Source organism: Carassius gibelio, chromosome A9 (assembly GCF_023724105.1).
Source record: "Carassius gibelio isolate Cgi1373 ecotype wild population from Czech Republic chromosome A9, carGib1.2-hapl.c, whole genome shotgun sequence".
Taxonomy (NCBI): Eukaryota; Metazoa; Chordata; class Actinopteri; order Cypriniformes; family Cyprinidae; genus Carassius; species Carassius gibelio.
In genome coordinates, this window is record NC_068379.1 from 9,509,801 (window position 1) to 9,532,145 (window position 22,345).

The window sequence follows — 22,345 nt, forward strand, 5'->3', positions numbered from 1 at the left end:
GGCAACAAATTATCTCAAAAGTTTATTTAGTCCATAAATGTCATTCAGCTTCTTAGAGATCTGCGTGAGGAAACATTAAAGGGGTCATGAACTGAAAAATCTAAATTACTTTGATCTTTTGACATATGAGCACTATAAAAACATTCTGTAAGTTTCAGACCTCAAAACTTTCTCTTTAGTCTAAAAACAGCTTATATTGAAGCCAATCTGCCAAAATGACAGGTTGTGGAATGTGCCACTTTATGACGTAATAGTGTGGCTAAACTCCCACTCAAGAAGATCAATGCCTACTTCTACATCACTGCCTGTCTAGCTCCGCCCACTGTTTCATGCAAGTAGTGTAAATAATTTGTTTACAAACAAGGCACAATTCAACGCATGATTTCAGAAAGATTGAAAATAAAAGACGATGCTGTGCTGACTATATTGGATCTGACAGAAATGTTGCACCATACAAGTTTGAATAACTGTTTTTTAATATGTGGTCACTATTGCTTTGTTTGTTATTACAGTTTGTTAGATATGTATCGAATATTTATGCGTTTTTATCCAAAAGCACAGCAGCATCCACCTATAAAAAACTGTCAAACATACTCCAACTCTTAGCCAATCATAGCAGTGTCCATTTACTTCGTCCCTTAATCCACCACACCTATGTTCCGATGAGAGGGGTTAAAACCGGACAGAAAATAGCCTATTATTTCTAAACTATGATGTTTTTTTATCTAAAAATTTTCATAACGTTATAAGTGTACTACGAAGCCCCGCACATGACATTCAAGAAAAAATAAATAAATCGTGCGCACAATTTACTAATTTGCTCCCTCGATTTCCTAAAATGTGTGCACAATTTACTAATTCATTCTCTCGATTTACAAATTAATAAATTGTGCGGACAATTTATAAATAAAGGGAACAAAATGGTAAATTGTGTGCACAATTTAGCCTACTTTCTTCCTGCATGCCATGTGGGGGGCTCCATAGTGTACCTCAGAGAAAAGTACAAAATAATAAAGGCACTTCATGACCCCTGCGTAATGTGAAGCTGTACACCATAATCTCACCTCTGTACATGACCTCTGCTTGTATTGATTGATTGATTGCAGATTTTCTAAAGAAAAAATTAGAGGACTATGTAGTGACTCTGGATGTTCCGGTGCGAATTTTGAGGATGGAGACGCGATCCGGTTTGATCCGAGCACGATTAAGAGGGGCGGCTGCCACGCGAGGACAGGTTATCACCTTCCTGGATGCCCACTGTGAGTGCACTGTAGGGTGGCTGGAACCGCTGCTGGCCCGGATCAAAGAGGACAGGTGAGTGTGCTTGACTGTGTACACACAATATATTCCTTAGCACCAAACTTTACATTTTATAGACTTGAAAATGTTATTTTTGCTTTTTATTTTTGATCATTTTTTTGCCATAAGAGAAACTAAATTACAACAAACTTCTAGTCAGACAGCAGAGAATGTACTGTAGAGCAGTGGTTCTCAGCCTCTTTGACTCTGTGACTCCCCTATTGCCAAAGACAATTTTTCAAGACCCTCATGTAAGGTATGATGTTTCTGTTCCCTTTCAATACTTCACTCGTACTTATGGGAAAAACTACTTATTCAATCATGCAGTGAAACTGATTGGCCATTGGTTCGTGCAGTGATATTAAAACAAACCAAATGCTCGGCAGCGGTGCTGCACGAACCTATGGCAGCGAAGCTTGCCAAAGCCCGCCAAAATGGGCGGGGGATCTGGCTATATTTTGGCCGCTTCGCCACAGGAATTCAGATTTCTTCTTCGTCAGCGACGATGTCATATCACTTCGCTGATCTCCGCTGAACTGCTCGCCGTTGATATGCCTAGCACTGGAACGCAACTGCCGGTCCCCCTGCAGATACATGGCTTCCCAGCGGACATCCGGTGAGAGAGAGATTAACAGAGCAAATTTCTCTAAAAAGAGCCTTTTCTACAGCGTTGTTTCAAATGCCGTCTCGTCATTGCAGCTCGTGCAGAGCCCCTCTGCACGCTGATGATGGGCACAGCGAGTGTGTCATGTGCTTGGGGAAACCCCACGCTCGTGGGAAATTCCTGTTCTAATTGTTCTTTACAGGAAAGGAAGAGGAGGGGGCTAAGTCTCGCTGCGGCTGGACCACCCCCCAAACTGCCCCGTATGTGGCGCCCTCCATCTCCAGGTGTCGACGAAGTTGTTTTTGCTGCAAACAATTGGGCCCTTTTTAGCACCCAGAGAGCAAAGCACTGTTATAGCGCACAAAATAAAAAACACACTCCTTCACAAAAAGAGCTGTTTTCCTCACAAAACACTCACAAGTGCTATGTCCCCCCGCGGCAGACAAACACTTGAGTTAATCCAACCTCTGTCCATCCGGGCCTCACAATGGCAAGCCATTCCCGGGGTATCAGATTGGGTCATGGGAATAATAAAACATGGCTATTCCATTCAGTTCGCACGATGACCACCACGCTTTCGCGGGGTGGTCACTACAGCTAGTCCAAAATGCAGCAGCAGGAGTTCTTTCTAGAACCAGGAAGTATGACCATATTAACCCGGTCCTGTCAACACGGCATTGGCTCGCTATCAAAAATCGTATAGATTTTAAAATATTGCTTATTAATTATAAAGCCCTGAATGGTTTAGCACCTCAGTTTTTGAGTGAGATCCTTTTACATTATAATCAATAATTATATTAATATATTATATAGTGCTTTAAACAAAATACATTGCGCCAAAGCACTGAACAACATTCATTTGGAAAACAGTGTCTCAATAATGCAAAATGATAGTTAAAGGCAGTTCATCATTGAATTCAGTTATGTCATCTCTGTTCAGTTGAAATAGTGTCTGTTTTAATTTGCAATCAAGTCAATGATATCGCTGTAGATGAAGTGACCCCAACTAAGCAAGCCAGAGGCGACAGCGGCAAGGAACCGAAACTCCATCGGTGACAGAATGGAGAAAAAAAACCTTGGGAGAAACCAGGCTCAGTTGGGGGGCCAGTTCTCCTCTGACCAGACGAAACCAGTAGTTCAATTCCAGGCTGCAGCAAAGTCAGTTTGTGCAGAAGAATCATTTGTTTCCTGTGGTCTTGTCCTGGTGCTCCTCTGAGACAAGGTCTTTACAGTGGATCTGTATCTAGGGCTCTAGTTGTCCTGGTCTCCGCTGTCTTTCAGGGCAGTAGAGGTCCTTTCTAGGTGCTGATCCACCATCTGGTCTGGATATGTACTGGATCCGGGTGACTGCAGTGACCCTCTGATCTGGACACAGACTGGATCTGGTGGCCACGGTGACCTCGGAACAAGAGAGAAACAGACAAATATTAGCGTAAATGCCATTCTTCTAATGATGTAGAAAGTACGGTGTTATGTGAAGTGTTCCGGTTCCAGTTTACCTAATTAATGCAGCCTAAAAATCCTTTAACGGATTTGGATATTAAAAGCATATTAGTATGTTATGTGTATGCCAGGTTAAAGAGATGGGTCTTTGATCTAGATTTAAACTGCAAGAGTGTGTCTGCCTCCCGAACAATGTTAGGTAGGTTATTCCAGAGTTTAGGCGCCAAATAGGAAAAGGATCTGCCGCCCGCAGTTGATTTTGATATTCTAGGTATTATCAAATTGCCTGAGTTTTGAGAACGTAGCGGACGTAGAGGAGTATAATGTAAAAGGAGCTCATTCAAATACTGAGGTGCTAAACCATTCAGGGCTTTATAAGTAATAAGCAATATTTTAAAATCTATACGATGTTTGATAGGGAGCCAGTGCAGTGTGGACAGGACCGGGCTAATATGGTCATACTTCCTGGTTCTAGTAAGAACTCTTGCTGCTGCATTTTGGACTAGCTGTAGTTTGTTTACCAAGCGTGCAGAACAACCACCCAATAAAGCATTGCAATAGTCTAACCTTGAAGTCATAAATGCATGGATTAACATTTCTGCATTGGACATTGAGAGCATAGGCCGTAATTTAGATATATTTTTGAGATGGAAAAATGCAGTTTTACAAATGCTAGAAACGTGGCTTTCTAAGGAAAGATTGCGATCAAGTAGCACACCTAGGTTCCTAACTGATGACGAAGAATTGACAGAGCAACCATCAAGTCTTAGACAGTGTTCTAGGTTATTACAAGTAGAGTTTTTAGGCCCTATGATTAACACCTCTGTTTTTTCTGAATTTAGCAGTAAGAAATTACTCGTCATCCAATTTTTTATATCGACTATGCATTCCATTAGTTTTTCAAATTGGTGTGTTTCACCGGGCTGCGAGGAAATATAGAGCTGCGTATCATCAGCATAACAGTGAAAGCTAACACCATGTTTCCTGATGATATCTCCCAAGGGTAACATATAAAGCGTGAAGAGTAGCGCCCCTAGAACTGAGCCTTGAGGTACTCCATACTGCACTTGTGATCGATATGATACATTTTCATTCACTGCTACGAACTGATGGCGGTCATATAAGTACGATTTAAACCATGCTGATGCACTTCCACTGATGCCAACAAAGTGTTCAAGTCTATGCAAAAGAATGTTGTGGTCAATTGTGTCAAACGCAGCACTAAGATCCAATAAAACTAATAGAGAGATACACCCACGATCAGATGATAAGAGCAGATCATTTGTAACTCTAAGGAGAGCAGTTTCAGTACTATGATACGGTCTAAATCCTGACTGGAAATCCTCACATATACCATTTTTCTCTAAGAAGGAATATAATTGTGAGGATACCACCTTTTCTAGTATCTTGGACAGAAAAGGGAGATTCGAGATTGGTCTATAATTAACTAGTTCTCTGGGGTCAAGTTGTGGCTTTTTTATGAGAGGCTTAATAACAGCCAGTTTGAAGGTTTTGGGACATATCGTAATGACAATGAGGAATTAATAATAGTCAGAAGAGGACTTATGACTTCTGGAAGCACCTCTTTTAAGAGCTTAGATGGCATAGGGTCTAACATACATGTTGTAAGTTTAGATGATTTAACAAGTTTATACAATTCTTCCTCTCCTATAGTAGAGAATGAGTGGAACTGTTCCTCAGGGGGTCTATAGTGCACTGTCTGATGTGATACTGTAGCTGACGGCTGAATGGTTGCAATTTTATCTCTAATAGTATCGATTTTAGAAGTAAAGTAGTTCATAAAGTCATTACTGCTGTGGTGTTGGGAAATGTCAACACTTGTTGAGGCTTTATTTTTCGTTAATTTAGCCACTGTATTGAATAAATACCTGGGGTTATGTTTGTTTTCTTCTAAAAGAGAAGAAAAGTAATCAGATCTAGCAGTTTTTAATGCTTTTCTGTAGGATATGCTACTTTCCCGACAAGCAATACGAAATACCTCTAGTTTTGTTTTCCTCCAGCTGCGCTCCATTTTTTGGGCTGCTCTCTTTAGGGTGCGAGTATGCTCATTATACCATGGTGTCAAACTGTTTTCCTTAACCTTTCTTAAGCGTAAAGGAGCAACTGTATTTAAAGTGCTAGAAAAGAGAGAGTCCATAGTTTCTGTTACATCATCAAGTTGTTCTGAGGTTTTGGATATGCTAAGGAATTCGGATACATCAGGAAGATAACTTAAAAAGCAGTCTTTTGTGGTAGAAGTGATGGTTCTTCGATACTTGTAACAAGAAGTAGAATTTACAATTTTGGCTATGTGAAGTTTACACAGAACTAAATAATGATCTGAGATATCATCACTTGGCTGAATAATTTCAACACTATCAACATCAATTCCATGTGACAGTATTAAATCTAGAGTATGATTTCGACAATGAGTAGGTCCTGAAACGTGTTGTCTAACACCAATAGAGTTCAGAATGTCTATAAATGCTGATCCCAATGCATCTTTTTCATTATCGACATGGATATTAAAATCACCAACTATTAAGACTTTATCTGCAGCCAGAACTAACTCGGATGTAAAATCACCAAACTCTTTAATAAAGTCTGTATGGTGCCCTGGTGGCCTGTATACAGTAGCCAGTACAAACATAACAGGTGATTTATCATTAACATTGGTTTCTCTGGATAATGTTATATGTAGCACCATTATTTCAAACGAGTTATACTTGAAGCCTGCCCTCTGAGAAATCCTGAAAACGTTAATAATCCTCTACGTTCGCTACGTTCTCAAAACTCAGGCAATTTGATAATACCTAGAATATCAAAATCAACTGCGGACGGCAGACCCTTTTCCTATTTAGCGCCTATGTTGTATGGAAAGAGGACCAGAGAGAGAAATTCGCGGAGCAGATACAGTCTTTAATGAACGAAACACAGGAGCTTGAGAATGCTTGTAAAAAAACAGAAAGAGTTCCAAAGGGAAAAACTGGAACCAAAAAACTCGTCTTGTACAAAAAGGAGAAAACAAAAACCAAAACCGGCCGCCCAGGCGGATTCAGTACGGTGGACAGCTTTGCAACAGCACAGTAGAGAGAGATCGGCAGGTCAGGAGACGAGCAGCGGCAAAACATCTAGGCTCACACTCTCGGCAACCCCAAACAGACAGGACTAGGACTAAGACAAATGACAGGGGATAAGACATACAGGGTTAGCGATCTTTAGAGGAATAATCTGGCGAGGCAGGTAGGGAGGAGAGGGAAAGAAGTAGGAGTGCTAATCAAAGGGGAAGAGGAAACAGGTGCGGGAAGCCAAGCGCAAAGAATAGCGCAATGAGGAGCAGCTGAAGTAGATTAACAGCAGAGGAAAGGTGAGTGCAGAGTAGGAGAGGAGGAGGGAAAGAATCTGAGAGAAAAGGGGAGGGGGAAAGGGAAAGAGAACCAGGATCATGACAGCCTAAACTTTGGAATAACCTACCTAACATTGTTCGGGAGGCAGACACACTCTTGCCGTTTAAATCTAGATTAAAGACCCATCTCTTTAACCTGGCTTATACATAACATACTAATATGCTTTTAAAATCCAAATTTGTTAAAGGATTTTTAGGCTGCATTAATTAGGTAAACTGCAACCGGGAACACTTCCCATAACACCCGATGTACTTGCTACATCATTGGATGAATGGCATCTACGCTAATATTAGTCTGTTTCTCTCTTATTCCGAGGTCACCGCAGACACCAGATCCAGTCTGTATCCAGAGCAGATGGTGGATCAGCACCTAGAAAGGACCTCTACATCCCTGAAAGACAGCGGAGACCAGGACAAATAGAGCCCCAGATACAGATCCCCTGTAAAGACCTTGCCTCAGAGGACCACCAGGACAAGACCACAGGAAACAGATGATTCTTCTGCACAATCTGACTTTGCTGCAGCCTGGAATTGACCTACTGGTTTCATCTGGTCAGAGGAGAACTGGCCCTCCAACTGAGCCTGGTTTCTCCAAAGGTTTTTTTTCTCCATTCTGTCGTTGACTTGATTGCAAATAAATGCACAGACACTATTTAAACTGAAAAGAGAAGACATCCCTGAATTCAATGATGAACTGCCTTTAACTATCATTTTGCATTATTGACACACTGTTTTCCTAATGAATGTTGTTCAGTTGCTTTGACGCAATGTATTTTGTTAAAGTGCTATATAAATAAAGGTGACTTGACTTGACTTACAGAACTTTGCTCCTCAGCCATCTGGAATGCCTGGGGTTCAGGGTGAATTTTGCCAAGAGTTCGCTGTCCCCCAGCCAACGGATATCTTTTCTGGGAACAGTGTTAGACACAGTTACGATGATGGTAACAATGGTGAAGAAGCGTGCCGCAACTCTACAGCGACTCACTGCCTCTTTCAAAATAGGTGCTTCTCGCCCCCTAAAAACTTTCCAGAAGTTGCGGGCCTTATGTCATGCTGCTATGGTCACTATGTAGACCTTGAGCATGGAGGGGGATCGTCCCTTCTCCAAGAGCTCTTGTAAAAATGACAGTATCACTGATACGTTACAGGAGGTCTGGTTTTCGCCATGATCTGAGCACCATGTGGAGAACACAGACCATTTGGAAGCATAGAGGCATAGTGCAGACGGAGCTCCAGCCTGTGAAATTGTGTTTATCAAATGCTCAGGGAGTCCCGTGGGTTCCCGTCGAGTGACCAAAGGTGTAGAGACCACATCTCTGGGTGCGAATGCCAAATCGTTCCGTCCGCCTGAGAAAGGAGGTCAGCCATCTCCTTTACGCTTTTCCTCCAGTTCCTCTGATTCCCCAAGTAATCAGGCGGGTCAGGGACCAGAGATGCAGGGTTCGTCTTTTAGCCCCACTCTGGGAAAATCAGCAGTGGATAGCCGACCTGTCACAGATACTGACTGTGGCCCCATGGCCCGTTCCTCTGAGACGGGACCTCCTTTCTCAGGCAGACGGAACGATTTGGCATTCGCACCCAGAGATGTGGTCTCTGCACCTTTGGTCACTCGACGGGAACCCACTGGACTCCCTGAGCGTTTGATAAACACAATTTCACAGGCTAGAGCTCCGTCTGCACTACGCCTCTATGCCTCCACATGGAAAACCCGACCTCCTGTAACGTATCAGTGATACTGTCATTTTTACAAGAGCTCTTAGAGAAGGGACGATCCCCCTCCATGCTCAAGGTCTACATAGTGACCATAGCAGCATGACACACGCTTATTGCAGGCCAGTAGATGGGCAGAAACGACCACTGTCCCTTCATGGGACCTGCCCATGGTACTGAGAGCCCTAAAGAGGGCCCCCTTTGAACCGCTACAGTCCATAGGCCTTAAGGCCCTGTCGCTAAAGACCTCTCTGCTGTTGGCACTAGCATCTGTTAAGCGTGTGGGTGATTTGCAAGCAATCTCGATAAGCCCTAATTGCCTATAATTCGGGCCTAACGACTCAAAGGTGGTCCTGAAACTAAGGCATGACTATGTACCAAAGGTGCTCTCCACACCTTTGGTACTGAGGCGATAAGAACACGGGATGATCAGCCTAGGCCAGACGTAACTTCATTGCTGCTCCTAGTTGCTATTGTCATATCTTGGTATCACAGATCAAGTATGATTGCGTTGGTCATCCCCCCTTCTTAGCATGGCGTGATTGAACTGGGTTCCCATAAGCGTCTTCGACACAGTACAAGTGAAGTATTGAAAGGGAACGTACTCGGTTACTAAAGTAACCTCTGTTACCTGAAATATGGGAATGAATACTGCATTCCTTGCCATGCTAAAAGGCTGCACGACTCAGTCGTCGCTTCAGTCGAAGTAACCCGAGTTCCTGTGGCGACGCGGCCAATATATAGCCAGATTCCCCGCCCATTTTGGTGGGCTTTGCTGCCATAGGTTCGTGCAGCACTGCTGCCGAGCCATTGGTTTGTTTTAATAACACTGCACGAACCAATGGCCATGCTGTTTCACTGTGTGATTGAATAAGGCTTCAGTTCAGGAGAAAAAAGTAGTTTTTCCCATAAGAGTCTTCGACCCAGTACTCGTTCCCGTATTTCAGGGAACCGAGGTTACGTTAGTAACCGAGTATGGTATTATGATTTTATTTACTCTAGGAGTGGCAATATATTAAATAACGAAATAGCTATAATTAATTAAATTCCAGATATTACAATTTTTTATTACATGTATTGTATTAACTTGGCTTTTCAAGTCATTTAGGATTATAGGAACTTTTAAATTTGAAATGAAATTATAAGTTTTCAAAAACTGTTAAACTCTGGTTTTTCAATTAATACAGCAGTTGTTGAGTGAATGAATTACAATAAAAAAATATGATGAACTCATCTTGATTTTTTAACTGTTTTAGCTTATTATAAAGTTTGTTTTCTCTCATTCTTAATTATTTTAAACCACCTTGCGTCCCTAGTGTGTCCCGGACTTCTGGTTAAGAAAAAAACAGGGTTTCACAGCATTAAATGTTTGTTTGTTTTGGGTGGAAGCCCACGGAAACATTTATACACAAATAAACTTGATCCGGTAATTACATTTCTTCTACTGCCTGCTTGGAATGCTTACCTTACCAGCTGCTTTGGTTCATGGTCTCTCAAAGTATAATTATGTCACCGGTCAGTAAGTGTGATGTGTTCTCCATTTGTAAAGTGATCTTTATTACGTTCACACAGATTCAGGTACAGAACACAGTTTCAGAATTGCATTATTGCGAATATCTTGTTACTCTTGCAGGCACACTCCCTCAGACACTCACTTTCAGATTCTCACTCAGCCACATGCTCAGGTGCTTTGATACAGGAAACCTTTCTGTGAGAGCATATGCTATGTGCTGCATGCTTTGAATTTTTATTTCCCCATCTGGCCGAATCACAGAGCAGTAAGTGATAAGTTGGTCATTTGGGTTTGTATAGCATTATGTGGTCCGTGTATTGAGTTTGCATTGATCAGAATCAGTCTATGGGGGCTGAACTTGGAGGTGTTTATCCAGTTAACATTCTGGAAGCATGAGCTACAGTCTGGACTGTTTCTATTTGGAAATGTGTCTAGGTATTTTTTTTTTTTCTGCTACACAAAGGATGTCTAGTCATATGTGCATTATTGCTAAAAAAAAAACCCAGACAGGCTGACCTGATGCAAAGTCATTTTAGACTGTTATACAGTTAATTGACTTTAAGGCCTGGTTTCACAGTCAGTCAGACACAGACACAGACACATACATTTAAGTATCTTTTATACACGTGCCTAAGAAAAACATTACTGGTGTGCATCTTGAGACATAAGCAATGGAACTGATATATTTTAAGATATATCACTTCAAGTTTATTTTAGTTAAAACAGCTCAGACATGCATTTTAGTCTTGGACTAGGCTTAAGCCTTGTCTGTGAAACTGCGGGTAAGTGTTTAAACTAGCTAAAACTTCCAGTTTAAACCTGAAATTCATCTGAATCCAGAATTGTAGGGAGTATGACCATTTGAGCCATTCTTAAGTGTGTAAGTTGTTGAAAAGGTGTACATCATGGGAATGCTTTAAAGACTTACTAATTTTAAATTAAACTAAAAAGCATTATTAATAAGCATACCCCCCACCCCACCATTTTATCTTATCTCTCTCATGCTTTGTTTGTAGTCATTATTAAGGCTGTTATTTGATATGTTAAAAAGATCGAAGCAATTCTTGTCAAAACACCCTATTTTCCACTGCGACACTGAGCTGAAGGTGAATGGGTTATTTTTGTTTGTCATTCTAGGAGGGCTGTGGTCTGTCCAATCATCGATGTCATCAGTGATGAGACATTCGAGTACATGGCCGGCTCAGATATGACCTATGGGGGATTCAACTGGAAACTCAACTTCAGATGGTATCCTGTTCCTCAGAGAGAGATGGACCGACGCAAAGGGGACAGAACCCTTCCTGTTAGGTAATAACATTTGCGTTTTTCATGTGAATGATGTAAGTATAGTATTCTGTTAATTATTCACAAATGGCTCTGAGAATGAGCCATTAAATCTTCTGTGCTATATTGTTTCTTTCAAACACACACAATTCATTACAATGGTACAGAGACAGAGCCTTCGTTCCAAATAAATCAAAACTTTAATGACTTTAATGTCGGGTATTCTTGTTAATTAAACAGACAGCATGTAATGTTGGTGGCACAATGATTTAGTTGTTGTCACTGCAGCACTGCCAGTCACATTATCACTAAGATGTGAATTTAACATCTGACATTGCCAACTCTTTAAACCAGTTCTTTCATTATAAAGGCAGGTTTTAAACTGAACTACTGTATTTCATTTAAATATAATATAATATATATAAATTATATCGTTACATATTTTATATTATTATTTATTAATGTATTTATTATACACATTACATCTATATATTACATCTTATTGATCCTCATCAATGTATCATTACCCCCTTCATAAAGAAGGTTATTGATCAGAAGATGAGATATATATATATATATATATATATATATATATATATATATATATATATATATATATATATATATATATATATATATATATATATATATATGTAACCTACAATGTATTCACGGTGTCAGATCGTTTAATCCTGAGGTTTTGTTTGAATTTCCCGCAGAACTCCCACAATGGCAGGAGGTCTGTTCTCTACTGACAGAAGCTATTTTGAAGAGATAGGCACTTATGATTCAGGCATGGACATATGGGGAGGGGAAAACCTTGAGATGTCTTTTAGGGTGAGAGCTCCATTTTTTGATAGTTTAAAACATTATGAACCAGGGTTCATACACGTCTCACATTATGATGATGTTCTGCCTTATCATATTCATAAATTCATGCTGAAATTAGATTTTATTGTTATTGTATGTGGCCAAGTTTTAAAGATCCTTGTTGATTCTAATTGTTTTTTTTTTGTTTTTTTTTTTGAATGTGTGTACATAGATCTGGCAGTGTGGAGGATCTCTAGAGATAGTTACATGTTCTCATGTAGGCCATGTGTTCAGGAAGGCCACACCGTACAGCTTCCCTGGTGGAACTGGTCAGGTGATCAACAAGAACAACAGACGACTGGCTGAAGCCTGGATGGATGACTTCAAAGATTTTTTCTACATCATCTCACCAGGTAATACTCTTCAGGAAATCGCTATAAAAAAACTTCACTTACTGAGATGGAACATCACGTTATCTTTGGAGCTTATTATTATTATTATTATTATTATTATTATTATTATTGTTGTTGTTGTTGTTGTTGTTTTTTCTCTTTTAATTGGCTGAGCAATTGAATGCACTGCTGGACAATAACCAATCATTTGTGTTCTATAATATTTTTCCTATATTTTCCTAATGGCAATTTTATTATTTGTTTATATACCAACATGCATTTTTTTTAAAAATCACATAAGGCAGAATATATATTTTGTAGCCAACTGTAACAAATGTGATGTCAATTAGTACTGCATTATTCAGATGCTTTTTATTACCTGGAGATGACTTGAAAACACACACATTAACCATATATTTATTGTCTTCATTATTATTCATTATTATTATTTATTGTCTTCATGTTTCATCAGTCAAAACTTTTCTTTTTATTCATCTTAGCTACAGCAGAGATTGCTTCGGCAATGATAGCTGGGTGCCTTTATCCATATTGAAACACACTGCATGAGATTGTTTATGCCTCGGTCCTGACTGCATCACTGTCTTTATTGGGAGTTTTTAGGGACATTTTGCATGTATTCACATGTGATTGGATTAACTACTCACATGCTAGACTGTCATCTTTTTGGCTAATGCAGGACAACTGAATGGGATTTAGAAGTGGGCATATGCCATATACCTGTGTATACCCTGCACTACACCACTGTTTATAACTACTTTCAGCCATATCTCTTTAAATAAATGCAGATGACATCACATTTTTACTATTGAACTAGTGAATTCAGAATGTGGCCCATTAAAGCTGTAACCGTGTTCTCACAGGTCTTCATTAGTGTCAGCATGAGGTATGGCTGTCTTTACAGAGATGCAGGGCTTTCTATAAATAGCATGTTGATTTGCATCTGTGGTCAGGTTGTTTTGAAAGGCTGTAATTATCTTATCGTTTTGCCTTCTCGACCCATTGCTTTGATCTGTCTTTTGCCTTCTATATCCCTGCAAAAATCCTGCTTTTCCTCAGGGAATTGTAGTGCACTAAATTTCTACAAATCCAATTCCTTAACCACATTCTCTTATCTTACTGTTTCCTTTTAGCTTTTACCTTGTCTTTCTTCTTCTCTCTCACTAGCGCGCACACACACATATAATTTTATGGAAATTAATGTATTGTTTTTAGACACTTAATTGCATGTTATTTATTGCAAATGTATTATATGTGTAAATTCATATTAAATGGAAGTTAAGAAGTTATTGTTTTGCCCCACTTAAGTAGGACTTATCTTTATTTTTAATTTCATATTTCCCTCTATAGTCTTTGAAATATGGTAAAATTGTGCAGCCAAATGTACTGACAAGCCGTTATGATAAACAAAATTTCATCATAAAGTTGCATTTTAGGACATGTAAATACTATATATAACAATCATAATGATAATAGATAACAGATCATAACAGTGTTAATTTCGTCAGCGAAGACAAGGACAAAAAATATTTGTTAACAAAAATCTTTTCTATGACTAGGACGAGACGTTGACTAGCTAAACCTAATATCTGATGATAAAAACTATGAAGAAATGTATGCTGCTGTAGGGGATTTACATTTTTCTAATATGTGGAGACTTTTATTTTGATGTTTGTCGCGGGCGCCGCCATTTTGTTTTGACGAGTTGCGCGGAGAGAGCGAGAGAGCGGAGAAGAGCAGCGGTGAGCTGAAATTGAATGTTGATCTTGGGTAGTCAATCGCGGAAAAAAGTCCCGTTTAGACTCGCGACATATATAGGAGCTGCATGACGTTGCTTCTGAGTCTTCGTGTATATGAACAAGTTTAACGAAGTAAGCGTTAAAATGAGTTTTCTGCCGTGTTCATGCATGAAGCTGGGCAAAAGGCCTGTTAGTTTCATTAAGTCTCAGTCACGTAGGAGTTAAACAGTCTTGTGTTTTCTTTGCTTCAAACAGTTTTTGTTTCATTTGTTCAAACGAACTTGAAACAGTGATTGCTGTTACTGATCGTGTGAATTAAGGTTCGCTGAGTCATCGGATAGGGTCGTGCGTTGTTTGTCTTCTCATTGTGCCTCCATCAGCTGGGATTGCGGCCTCGTTGAATCAAGCTGCCGTCGTCAGGATCGCGAGGACAATCGCTGAGGGTTAGTGAGTGAAGAAACAGTACCCTGCCATCCATTGGACATCTTTCAGCACCTCATTCATGAACCAAGAGTGGTGATAAAAATTATTTTCCTCTTTTCCTTCTGAAAACTGGTAAGCAAACTGCCATTTTCTGTAAGTGAGTCATCTGAACTGTGAAATCATACAGATATTTTGATGGAACTGTGATCAGTGAATTTTCCTGCGAAGGGATTCATAGTCTTTCTTTTGTGTACATAACTGAACTTTTTGGGACTGTGAACTTCATATATGGATAGAGTATAACTTTTCACCTTTCTTTTCCTGGATTTTTGAATTGGATCTTGGATTTTTGAGCCGGATTGAAGTGAACTTCAAAGTGTACTTTGTTTGAAAGGTTGAGTTAACTGTGAAACGTTTTGTTTAAGGTTACTTACAATAAGTGACACTGATTCTTACTTTCCTCAGATTGAACTGTAAATGACACAAATCTGTTGATTTTTCATCTCTATTATTTTCCACATTTCTTTTATTTCACTTTGATTTGTTTACACTTGAAATTGTTTTGTAAACTTTGTGAAAACCAGGAAAACGTAATCATTTAAAATCTTGCAGTACAAATAAATGTAAAATTTGTTTGTTAACTGAAAACTGTTTATGCTAATTTTGAGTCACTTATACTAAGGAGTGGGGGCGTCTTACCTATCCTGTTAGATTCAGGGGAGGGCGGGTTTTGCAGTTAACTAGGTTTACCTCCTGAGTTTTCTACATACACACACTTCAGGTGGCTGCCGTGTATTGAGTAAATCCTGAAGCCCACCTCGCTGATTCTTGAGCATTACACATTGCAACACGATAGACACTACATACAACTAGTCTAACAGTTGTACAAAGACTAAAAGCATTGGGTGGGGGGACTAGGATCCTGTTGCTCACTCAGTCATCCTTAGTATAGTGCTGAATATTTCCCCCACAAGGCGGTGGCATATTCCCCTCCGCCACATATTGGCGTCACGAACAGGATCAATTCCTGGTTCCTGATTCAGTGTAAGTTCATGGTCCTAGAGCCGACACTATGGCTGAACTGGACGAGTTAAAGAAACAGTTTGAAGAGATGCAAAGGCGTTTCGGTGAGCAGACATGCATGTTAGAGCAAGCCAGAGCCGAACAGAGAGAGGCGCTTTCCCTCGCTAAAACTGTTATTGAACAACAGGCTGCCGCTCAGAGAGCACCATCTACTGTTTACATCCCTAGGGATCGTAAGCTTCCAGAGTTCACCGGATGTCGTTCCAAGCCTGGTGAGTTGAGTATAGAAGAATGGATAAGTTCAATGAAGTCCGCCTTCAAGGTGATGAAAATTCCTGAAGAAGACAGAATTGAGTTTGTTAAGCAGTATTTAAAAGATGAGGCTAAGATGACAGTCAAGATCACACTCAACGGAAAGGAGAAGTCAGTGGATGAGATTTTCGATGCTTTGGATCAGACTTATGGGGACAAACTTCCCATTGGCAGCAGACTGAAAGAGTTTTATGACCGCAAACAAATGCCTGGAGAAACAATCCGTTCTTATGCTTATGACTTGCAGGAGAAGCTAAGTATCATCCAGAGTCGAGAGCCGTCTAGAGTTCCTGATGCTGATGGAGTTTTGAAGGAACAGCTTGTGTTGGGCCTGAAAGACGATTCGCTACGGCGTGAAATGAAGAGGAGAGTTAAAACTGAGAAGGACCTGACATTCATCCAGCTTATGCAGGAAGCTATTACTTGGTCTGAAGAAGAGGAGGTGCAGGTTCCAAGCAATCCGAGAACGAGTACTCGTCCACGTGGTGTCGTTCATGCTACCACTGCAACAGAGAGCTCTTCAGCCCCTCTCACCCTGGAGTCACTCCATGAAGCCATTCAACAGATAGCTGCCCGACAAGAAGAACTGTTTCAGATGGTAAACAGCAAAGAAAAATTTAAACCTGCAGTGAAGGAAAACAAGGCAAAAAGTGCACCTTTGAAAGATAGTGAAGGAAGGTACATCTGTTATACGTGTGGTAAGCCAGGACACACAAGCCGACGTTGTCTTCAGAGCAGAGAAAACTCTAGTAGAGTGCAACCTAACACAGCAGAGATAGAAAAGACAGCTGACAGAGACACTTCAGTGCTAGAGAGTCCAGGTCCATCCGTTATAAGAAGTCATACTGCAGACTGTGATACAGAGAACGTTTCCAAGTCACTTTGTGAAAGTGCTTTTGGTGATTGTATAACCATTGAGGTGAAAATTGCGGGAATCAGAACAATCTGTCTCTTGGACACAGGGTCAGAAGTGACCACTATCACCGAGTCACATTTTAAGAATCACTTTGGAGAAGTTGTTCTGTCGTCTGCCAACTGGGTCCGACTTACAGCAGCAAATGGCCTAGACATTCCCATCATTGGATGTCTGGAAGCAGACATAGAGTGTTTTGGGAAGATGTTGCATGAAAAGTGCGTGTTTGTGATCAAAGAGAGCGATTCTAATGGGACAGAATTGAAAGGATTGCCTGGCATTATTGGGATGAATGTGTTGAGTGAAGTTAATGATCTATTCATGACTACTAAAGACATGAAGAAGATGGACAGGTATAGCCATGGTTTTAGGGAGGCAAAAGTCCAGCGAGTTTTAGCTAACATAAAGATGCAGACTGAGGCACTGAGTTGTGGTGACAAGATTGGCTTTGTGAAGGTTGCTGGGAAGCAATCAGTAACTATTCCACCATTCAGTGAACGTGTTTTAGAAGGCCGCTGCAGGATACCACCAAAAGTGAGCTGTCAAGTGTTGGTTGAGGTCTCGTCAAATGTCAGTTTGCCTAAGAGTGTTCTGATTGCTAATGTGCTTGCTAAGACTGCCGATGGTAAAGTTCCAGTCAGAGTGTTAAATTCTAGTGAAAAGCCTGTAAAGCTCCCACCACGATGTAGGATCGCAGCACTGTCCAAGCCCCAGGAAGTTGTGCCAAGGGTGCTCGTCGAGTTTGAGGAAAAAGAGAATGCTTTGCATGTTAAAGCTGTGCAGCAACATAAGGTGAAGGCAGAGATAAGCACTTCAGAACAGCTGCCAGTTCCAGTGCAAATTAATCTAGAGAACCTCACAGAAACACAACGTTGCAAACTCCAAAACTTACTGGCTAAGCACAGTGATGTGTTTTCAAAGAACGATTGTGACTTCGGTTATACAACTGCTGTCACACATAGTGTTCCAACAGGAGATGCTTCTCCCATTAAGCAAAGACATCGCAGAATCCCACCTCAGGTTTTTCAGGAAGTGAAAAAACATGTTCAAGATTTAGTATCTCAAGGTATTCTCAGAGAAAGCTGTAGCCCATGGGCATCTCCAGCTGTGATTGTGATCAAGAAGGATGGCAGCGTACGCTTTTGCTGTGATTACAGAAGGTTGAATAAAGTGACCTGCAAAGATGCTTATCCTCTCCCTCGTGTGGAGGAATCGTTGGATGCCTTGGGAAATGCACAGCTGTTCTCCACACTTGATCTTACCTCCGGGTATTTCCAAGTAGCGATGAGTGAGGAGGATAGAACAAAGACGGCGGTCACCACTCCCTTTGGACTGTTTGAATGGACCAGGATGCCATTTGGACTTTGCAATGCACCTGCAACATTCCAGCGTCTGATGGGGGTGGTGCTCGGTGATCTAACGTTTGACATACTGCTCATCTACCTTGATGACATCATTGTTTTTTCGAAAGACTTCGAAACCCATTGTCAAAGACTGGAAATAGTATTCAATCGATTGAGACAGCATGGTTTGAAACTGAAACCCAGCAAGTGTTTCCTTTTGAAACCCGAAGTGAAATTCTTGGGTCACCTTATTTCTTCCCAGGGAATAAAGGTGGATGGAGAGAAAACTCAGGTTTTGGAATCCTGGCCTGCACCCACGAATGTCAGAGAGTTAAGACAGATCCTTGGATTCATGAGTTACTACAGGAGGTTTGTTCCTGGTTTTGCTCAGTTAGCCCGGCCCCTTCATGCCCTGGTTGGTAAAGGAGGGAAAGAGAAAATCATTGAACCCCTTAACTGGACAACAGAATGTCAAACTGCATTTGACAAACTCAAGCAGTGTTTAATGTCTCCGCCAGTTCTCGCGTACCCAGATTTCAGTCAGTCTTTTGTACTCACAACTGATGGAAGCCTGCATGGTCTTGGAGCTGTGTTAAGTCAACGACAAGGAGGGGTTGAGCGTGTGATTGCGTATGCAAGTCGGGGTCTTCGTGGATCAGAAAAGAATGATAGAAATTACAGTGCTTTCAAGCTAGAGCTACTTGCCTTGAAATGGGCTGTAACTGAAAAGTTCAAAGAATACCTGATCTACTCCAAGTTCTCTGTGATAACTGATCACAACCCTTTGCGCTACTTGGCGACCGCTAATTTAGGAGCTGTTGAACAACGGTGGATAGCTCAGTTGTCAGAATTTGATTTTGAAGTCTACTACAAACCAGGACGGCAAAACACAAATGCCGATGTGTTATCACGGATTCCATCCAGTGAGGAGCCTGAGCAAGAGGACTCTGCTAAAGACTTCATTAGGATGAATTCAGATGAAGTGCGTGCATGTTTATGGCCAGTTGCCAACAAGCATCAGATAGTACAAGCATCGGTTCAGGTATCAGTGACAAGGAAAGTCCCCGGATATAGCTGGAGTGATATAGAAGAGCAACAAAAGATCGACCCTCATATAGCTCCTATATACCGTGCTGTACTAACCAACAAGAACCTGAGTCCAGTTGAGCAACGCAATATGGATGTTGAGTTAAAAAAGCTTTCTAGACAATTCACACGACTCAAGCTTAAAAAAGGAGTGATGTTCCGTTCCATCTTTGATCCCCGGGACGGAGAAGAAATTTGTCAATTAGTGGTTCCAGAACCCTTGCGTTACAAAGTGTACGAGAGTCAGCATGATCATTGTGGCCATTTTGGAGAAAGAAGCACGCTGGAGCGCATGAGGCGGAGCTATTACTGGCCGACAATGAGTAAGGATATTCAAAACTGGATTCAGGAATGCAAGAGATGTGCCCTTGCTAAAGACGTTTTTCCTAAAATACGAGCCCCAATGACATGTACTAATGTATCTGCCCCGCTGGAAGTCCTTGCTATGGATTATACAGTCTTGGAGGAATCTTTGGGAGGATATGAAAATGTCCTCGTCCTAACTGACATGTTTACTCGTTTCACGGTAGCAGTGCCAACCAGAAATCAGACCGCTCATACCACTGCAAAAGCCCTTGTGCAGCATTGGTTTGTCCACTACGGCTGTCCTGCACGACTACATTCCGACCAAGGTCGATGTTTTGAAGCAAATGTCATCAAAGAACTGTGTAAAGTCTATGGAATCGGAAAGAGTCGCACCACTCCGTATCATCCACAGGGTAACTCCCAGTGCGAAAGATTTAATAGAACCATGCATGATATGCTAAGGACGTTACCCCCGGAAAAGAAAAGGAATTGGAAACAGTATCTGCCCGAGTTGGCGATGGCATACAATAGCCGAATCCACACTTCAACTGGCTATTCGCCATTCTATTTAATGTTTGGGAGGGATGCCAGAATGCCGATGGATATCCTTAATGGGAGAGACTTGGAGGACAGTAGAGCTGACAATCTTGATGATTGGGTGAAAAACCATCATGATAGATTAAAGACCGCTGTTGAAGTAGCCAACTCAGCAGCACAGGAAGCTTCAAGGCGAAGAAAAAGAGCTTATGATCGGAAATCGCATGCCGCACTTATGAGACCTGGTGACCGTGTTCTGTTACGGAATCATTCACATAGGGGAAGGAATAAGATACAAGACCATTGGGAACCCTTGCCTTACACTGTAGTGAAACAGAATCACGCAGACACTCCAGTTTACACCATTCGCCCAGAGAAAGGGGGCCCATGTAAAGTTGTACATAGGGATCAACTCAAGCCTTGCACTTTTCAGTCATCACTACCACCTTGCACATCTAGACGTGAATCTAGAGCACACATAGGTCAGGCACACACTGATTCAGAAGATTCTGATGTTCTTCCAGTCCCTGTTGTTACATTTGCACCCGCTACACTCACAGACACACAAGGTAGAAGGGCAGGTGGGGATGAATCAGAGATAGGTATCAGGGACCATGTCGATGAAATGTCAGCTGATGATTCAGTAGAACAGTCTGTACTTGAGTCTATGAGTTCAGGTGGCTCCGAAGCTGAAAGTGAAAATGAAAGTATTACTGAACCTAGACGTTCACAGCGTTTGAACAGAGGTACTTTACCCGTTAGGTATAGGACTGACTATGTCTTGAAATAAGCTTATGTCAACCTGAAGGTTTGTATGTTTCTTTTAATATGAAGGTTTTTCAATCTTGCTAATTGAAAGTGTTTAATTGCTGTACTTGATGTTTTCTTGTGTGGAAAGAATATTTACCTGCTATTCTCTGTCATTTATTTTTCAGGACTGAGTTGCTGAATGGAAGTCCGGTGGTATGGCAGGGTTTAGCAGGGGGGAATGTAGGGGATTTACATTTTTCTAATATGTGGAGACTTTTATTTTGATGTTTGTCGTGGGCGCCGCCATTTTGTAGGTTTTGACGAGTTGCGCGGAGAGAGCGAGAGAGCGGAGAAGAGCAGCGGTGAGCTGAAATTGAATGTTGATCTTGGGTAGTCAATCGCGGAAAAAAGTCCCGTTTAGACTCGCGACATATATAGGAGCTGCATGACGTTGCTTCTGAGTCTTCGTGTATATGAACAAGTTTAACGAAGTAAGCGTTAAAATGAGTTTTCTGCCGTGTTCATGCATGAAGCTGGGCAAAAGGCCTGTTAGTTTCATTAAGTCTCAGTCACGTAGGAGTTAAACAGTCTTGTGTTTTCTTTGCTTCAAACAGTTTTTGTTTCATTTGTTCAAACGAACTTGAAACAGTGATTGCTGTTACTGATCGTGTGAATTAAGGTTCGCTGAGTCATCGGATAGGGTCGTGCGTTGTTTGTCTTCTCATTGTGCCTCCATCAGCTGGGATTGCGGCCTCGTTGAATCAAGCTGCCGTCGTCAGGATCGCGAGGACAATCGCTGAGGGTTAGTGAGTGAAGAAACAGTACCCTGCCATCCATTGGACATCTTTCAGCACCTCATTCATGAACCAAGAGTGGTGATAAAAATTATTTTCCTCTTTTCCTTCTGAAAACTGGTAAGCAAACTGCCATTTTCTGTAAGTGAGTCATCTGAACTGTGAAATCATACAGATATTTTGATGGAACTGTGATCAGTGAATTTTCCTGCGAAGGGATTCATAGTCTTTCTTTTGTGTACATAACTGAACTTTTTGGGACTGTGAACTTCATATATGGATAGAGTATAACTTTTCACCTTTCTTTTCCTGGATTTTTGAATTGGATCTTGGATTTTTGAGCCGGATTGAAGTGAACTTCAAAGTGTACTTTGTTTGAAAGGTTGAGTTAACTGTGAAACGTTTTGTTTAAGGTTACTTACAATAAGTGACACTGATTCTTACTTTCCTCAGATTGAACTGTAAATGACACAAATCTGTTGATTTTTCATCTCTATTATTTTCCACATTTCTTTTATTTCACTTTGATTTGTTTACACTTGAAATTGTTTTGTAAACTTTGTGAAAACCAGGAAAACGTAATCATTTAAAATCTTGCAGTACAAATAAATGTAAAATTTGTTTGTTAACTGAAAACTGT

At 41.0% G+C, this 22,345-nt stretch overlaps 2 protein-coding genes across 5 annotated transcripts in view; both read left to right on the forward strand.

The window, feature by feature from the left end:
* LOC128020216 (uncharacterized) overlaps positions 1 to 22,345 on the forward strand; it is a 426,958-nt gene that overhangs the window by 92,020 nt on the left and 312,593 nt on the right. The gene's annotated exons all lie outside the window — the stretch shown is intronic.
* Positions 1 to 22,345, forward strand: part of LOC128020197 (polypeptide N-acetylgalactosaminyltransferase 13-like) — a 109,681-nt gene that overhangs the window by 49,495 nt on the left and 37,841 nt on the right. For 2 of the 4 annotated variants that reach the window (XM_052606907.1, XM_052606906.1), the window contains exons 5-8: positions 1,107 to 1,314; positions 11,113 to 11,283; positions 11,979 to 12,096; positions 12,302 to 12,482. In XM_052606907.1, coding sequence (XP_052462867.1) covers positions 1,107 to 1,314; positions 11,113 to 11,283; positions 11,979 to 12,096; positions 12,302 to 12,482 — 678 coding nt within the window. Of the gene's footprint in view, positions 1 to 1,106; positions 1,315 to 11,112; positions 11,284 to 11,978; positions 12,097 to 12,301; positions 12,483 to 14,179; positions 21,403 to 22,345 lie in introns of those variants that run through there. The other 2 variants (XR_008185303.1, XR_008185304.1) reach the window with 2 other exon arrangements.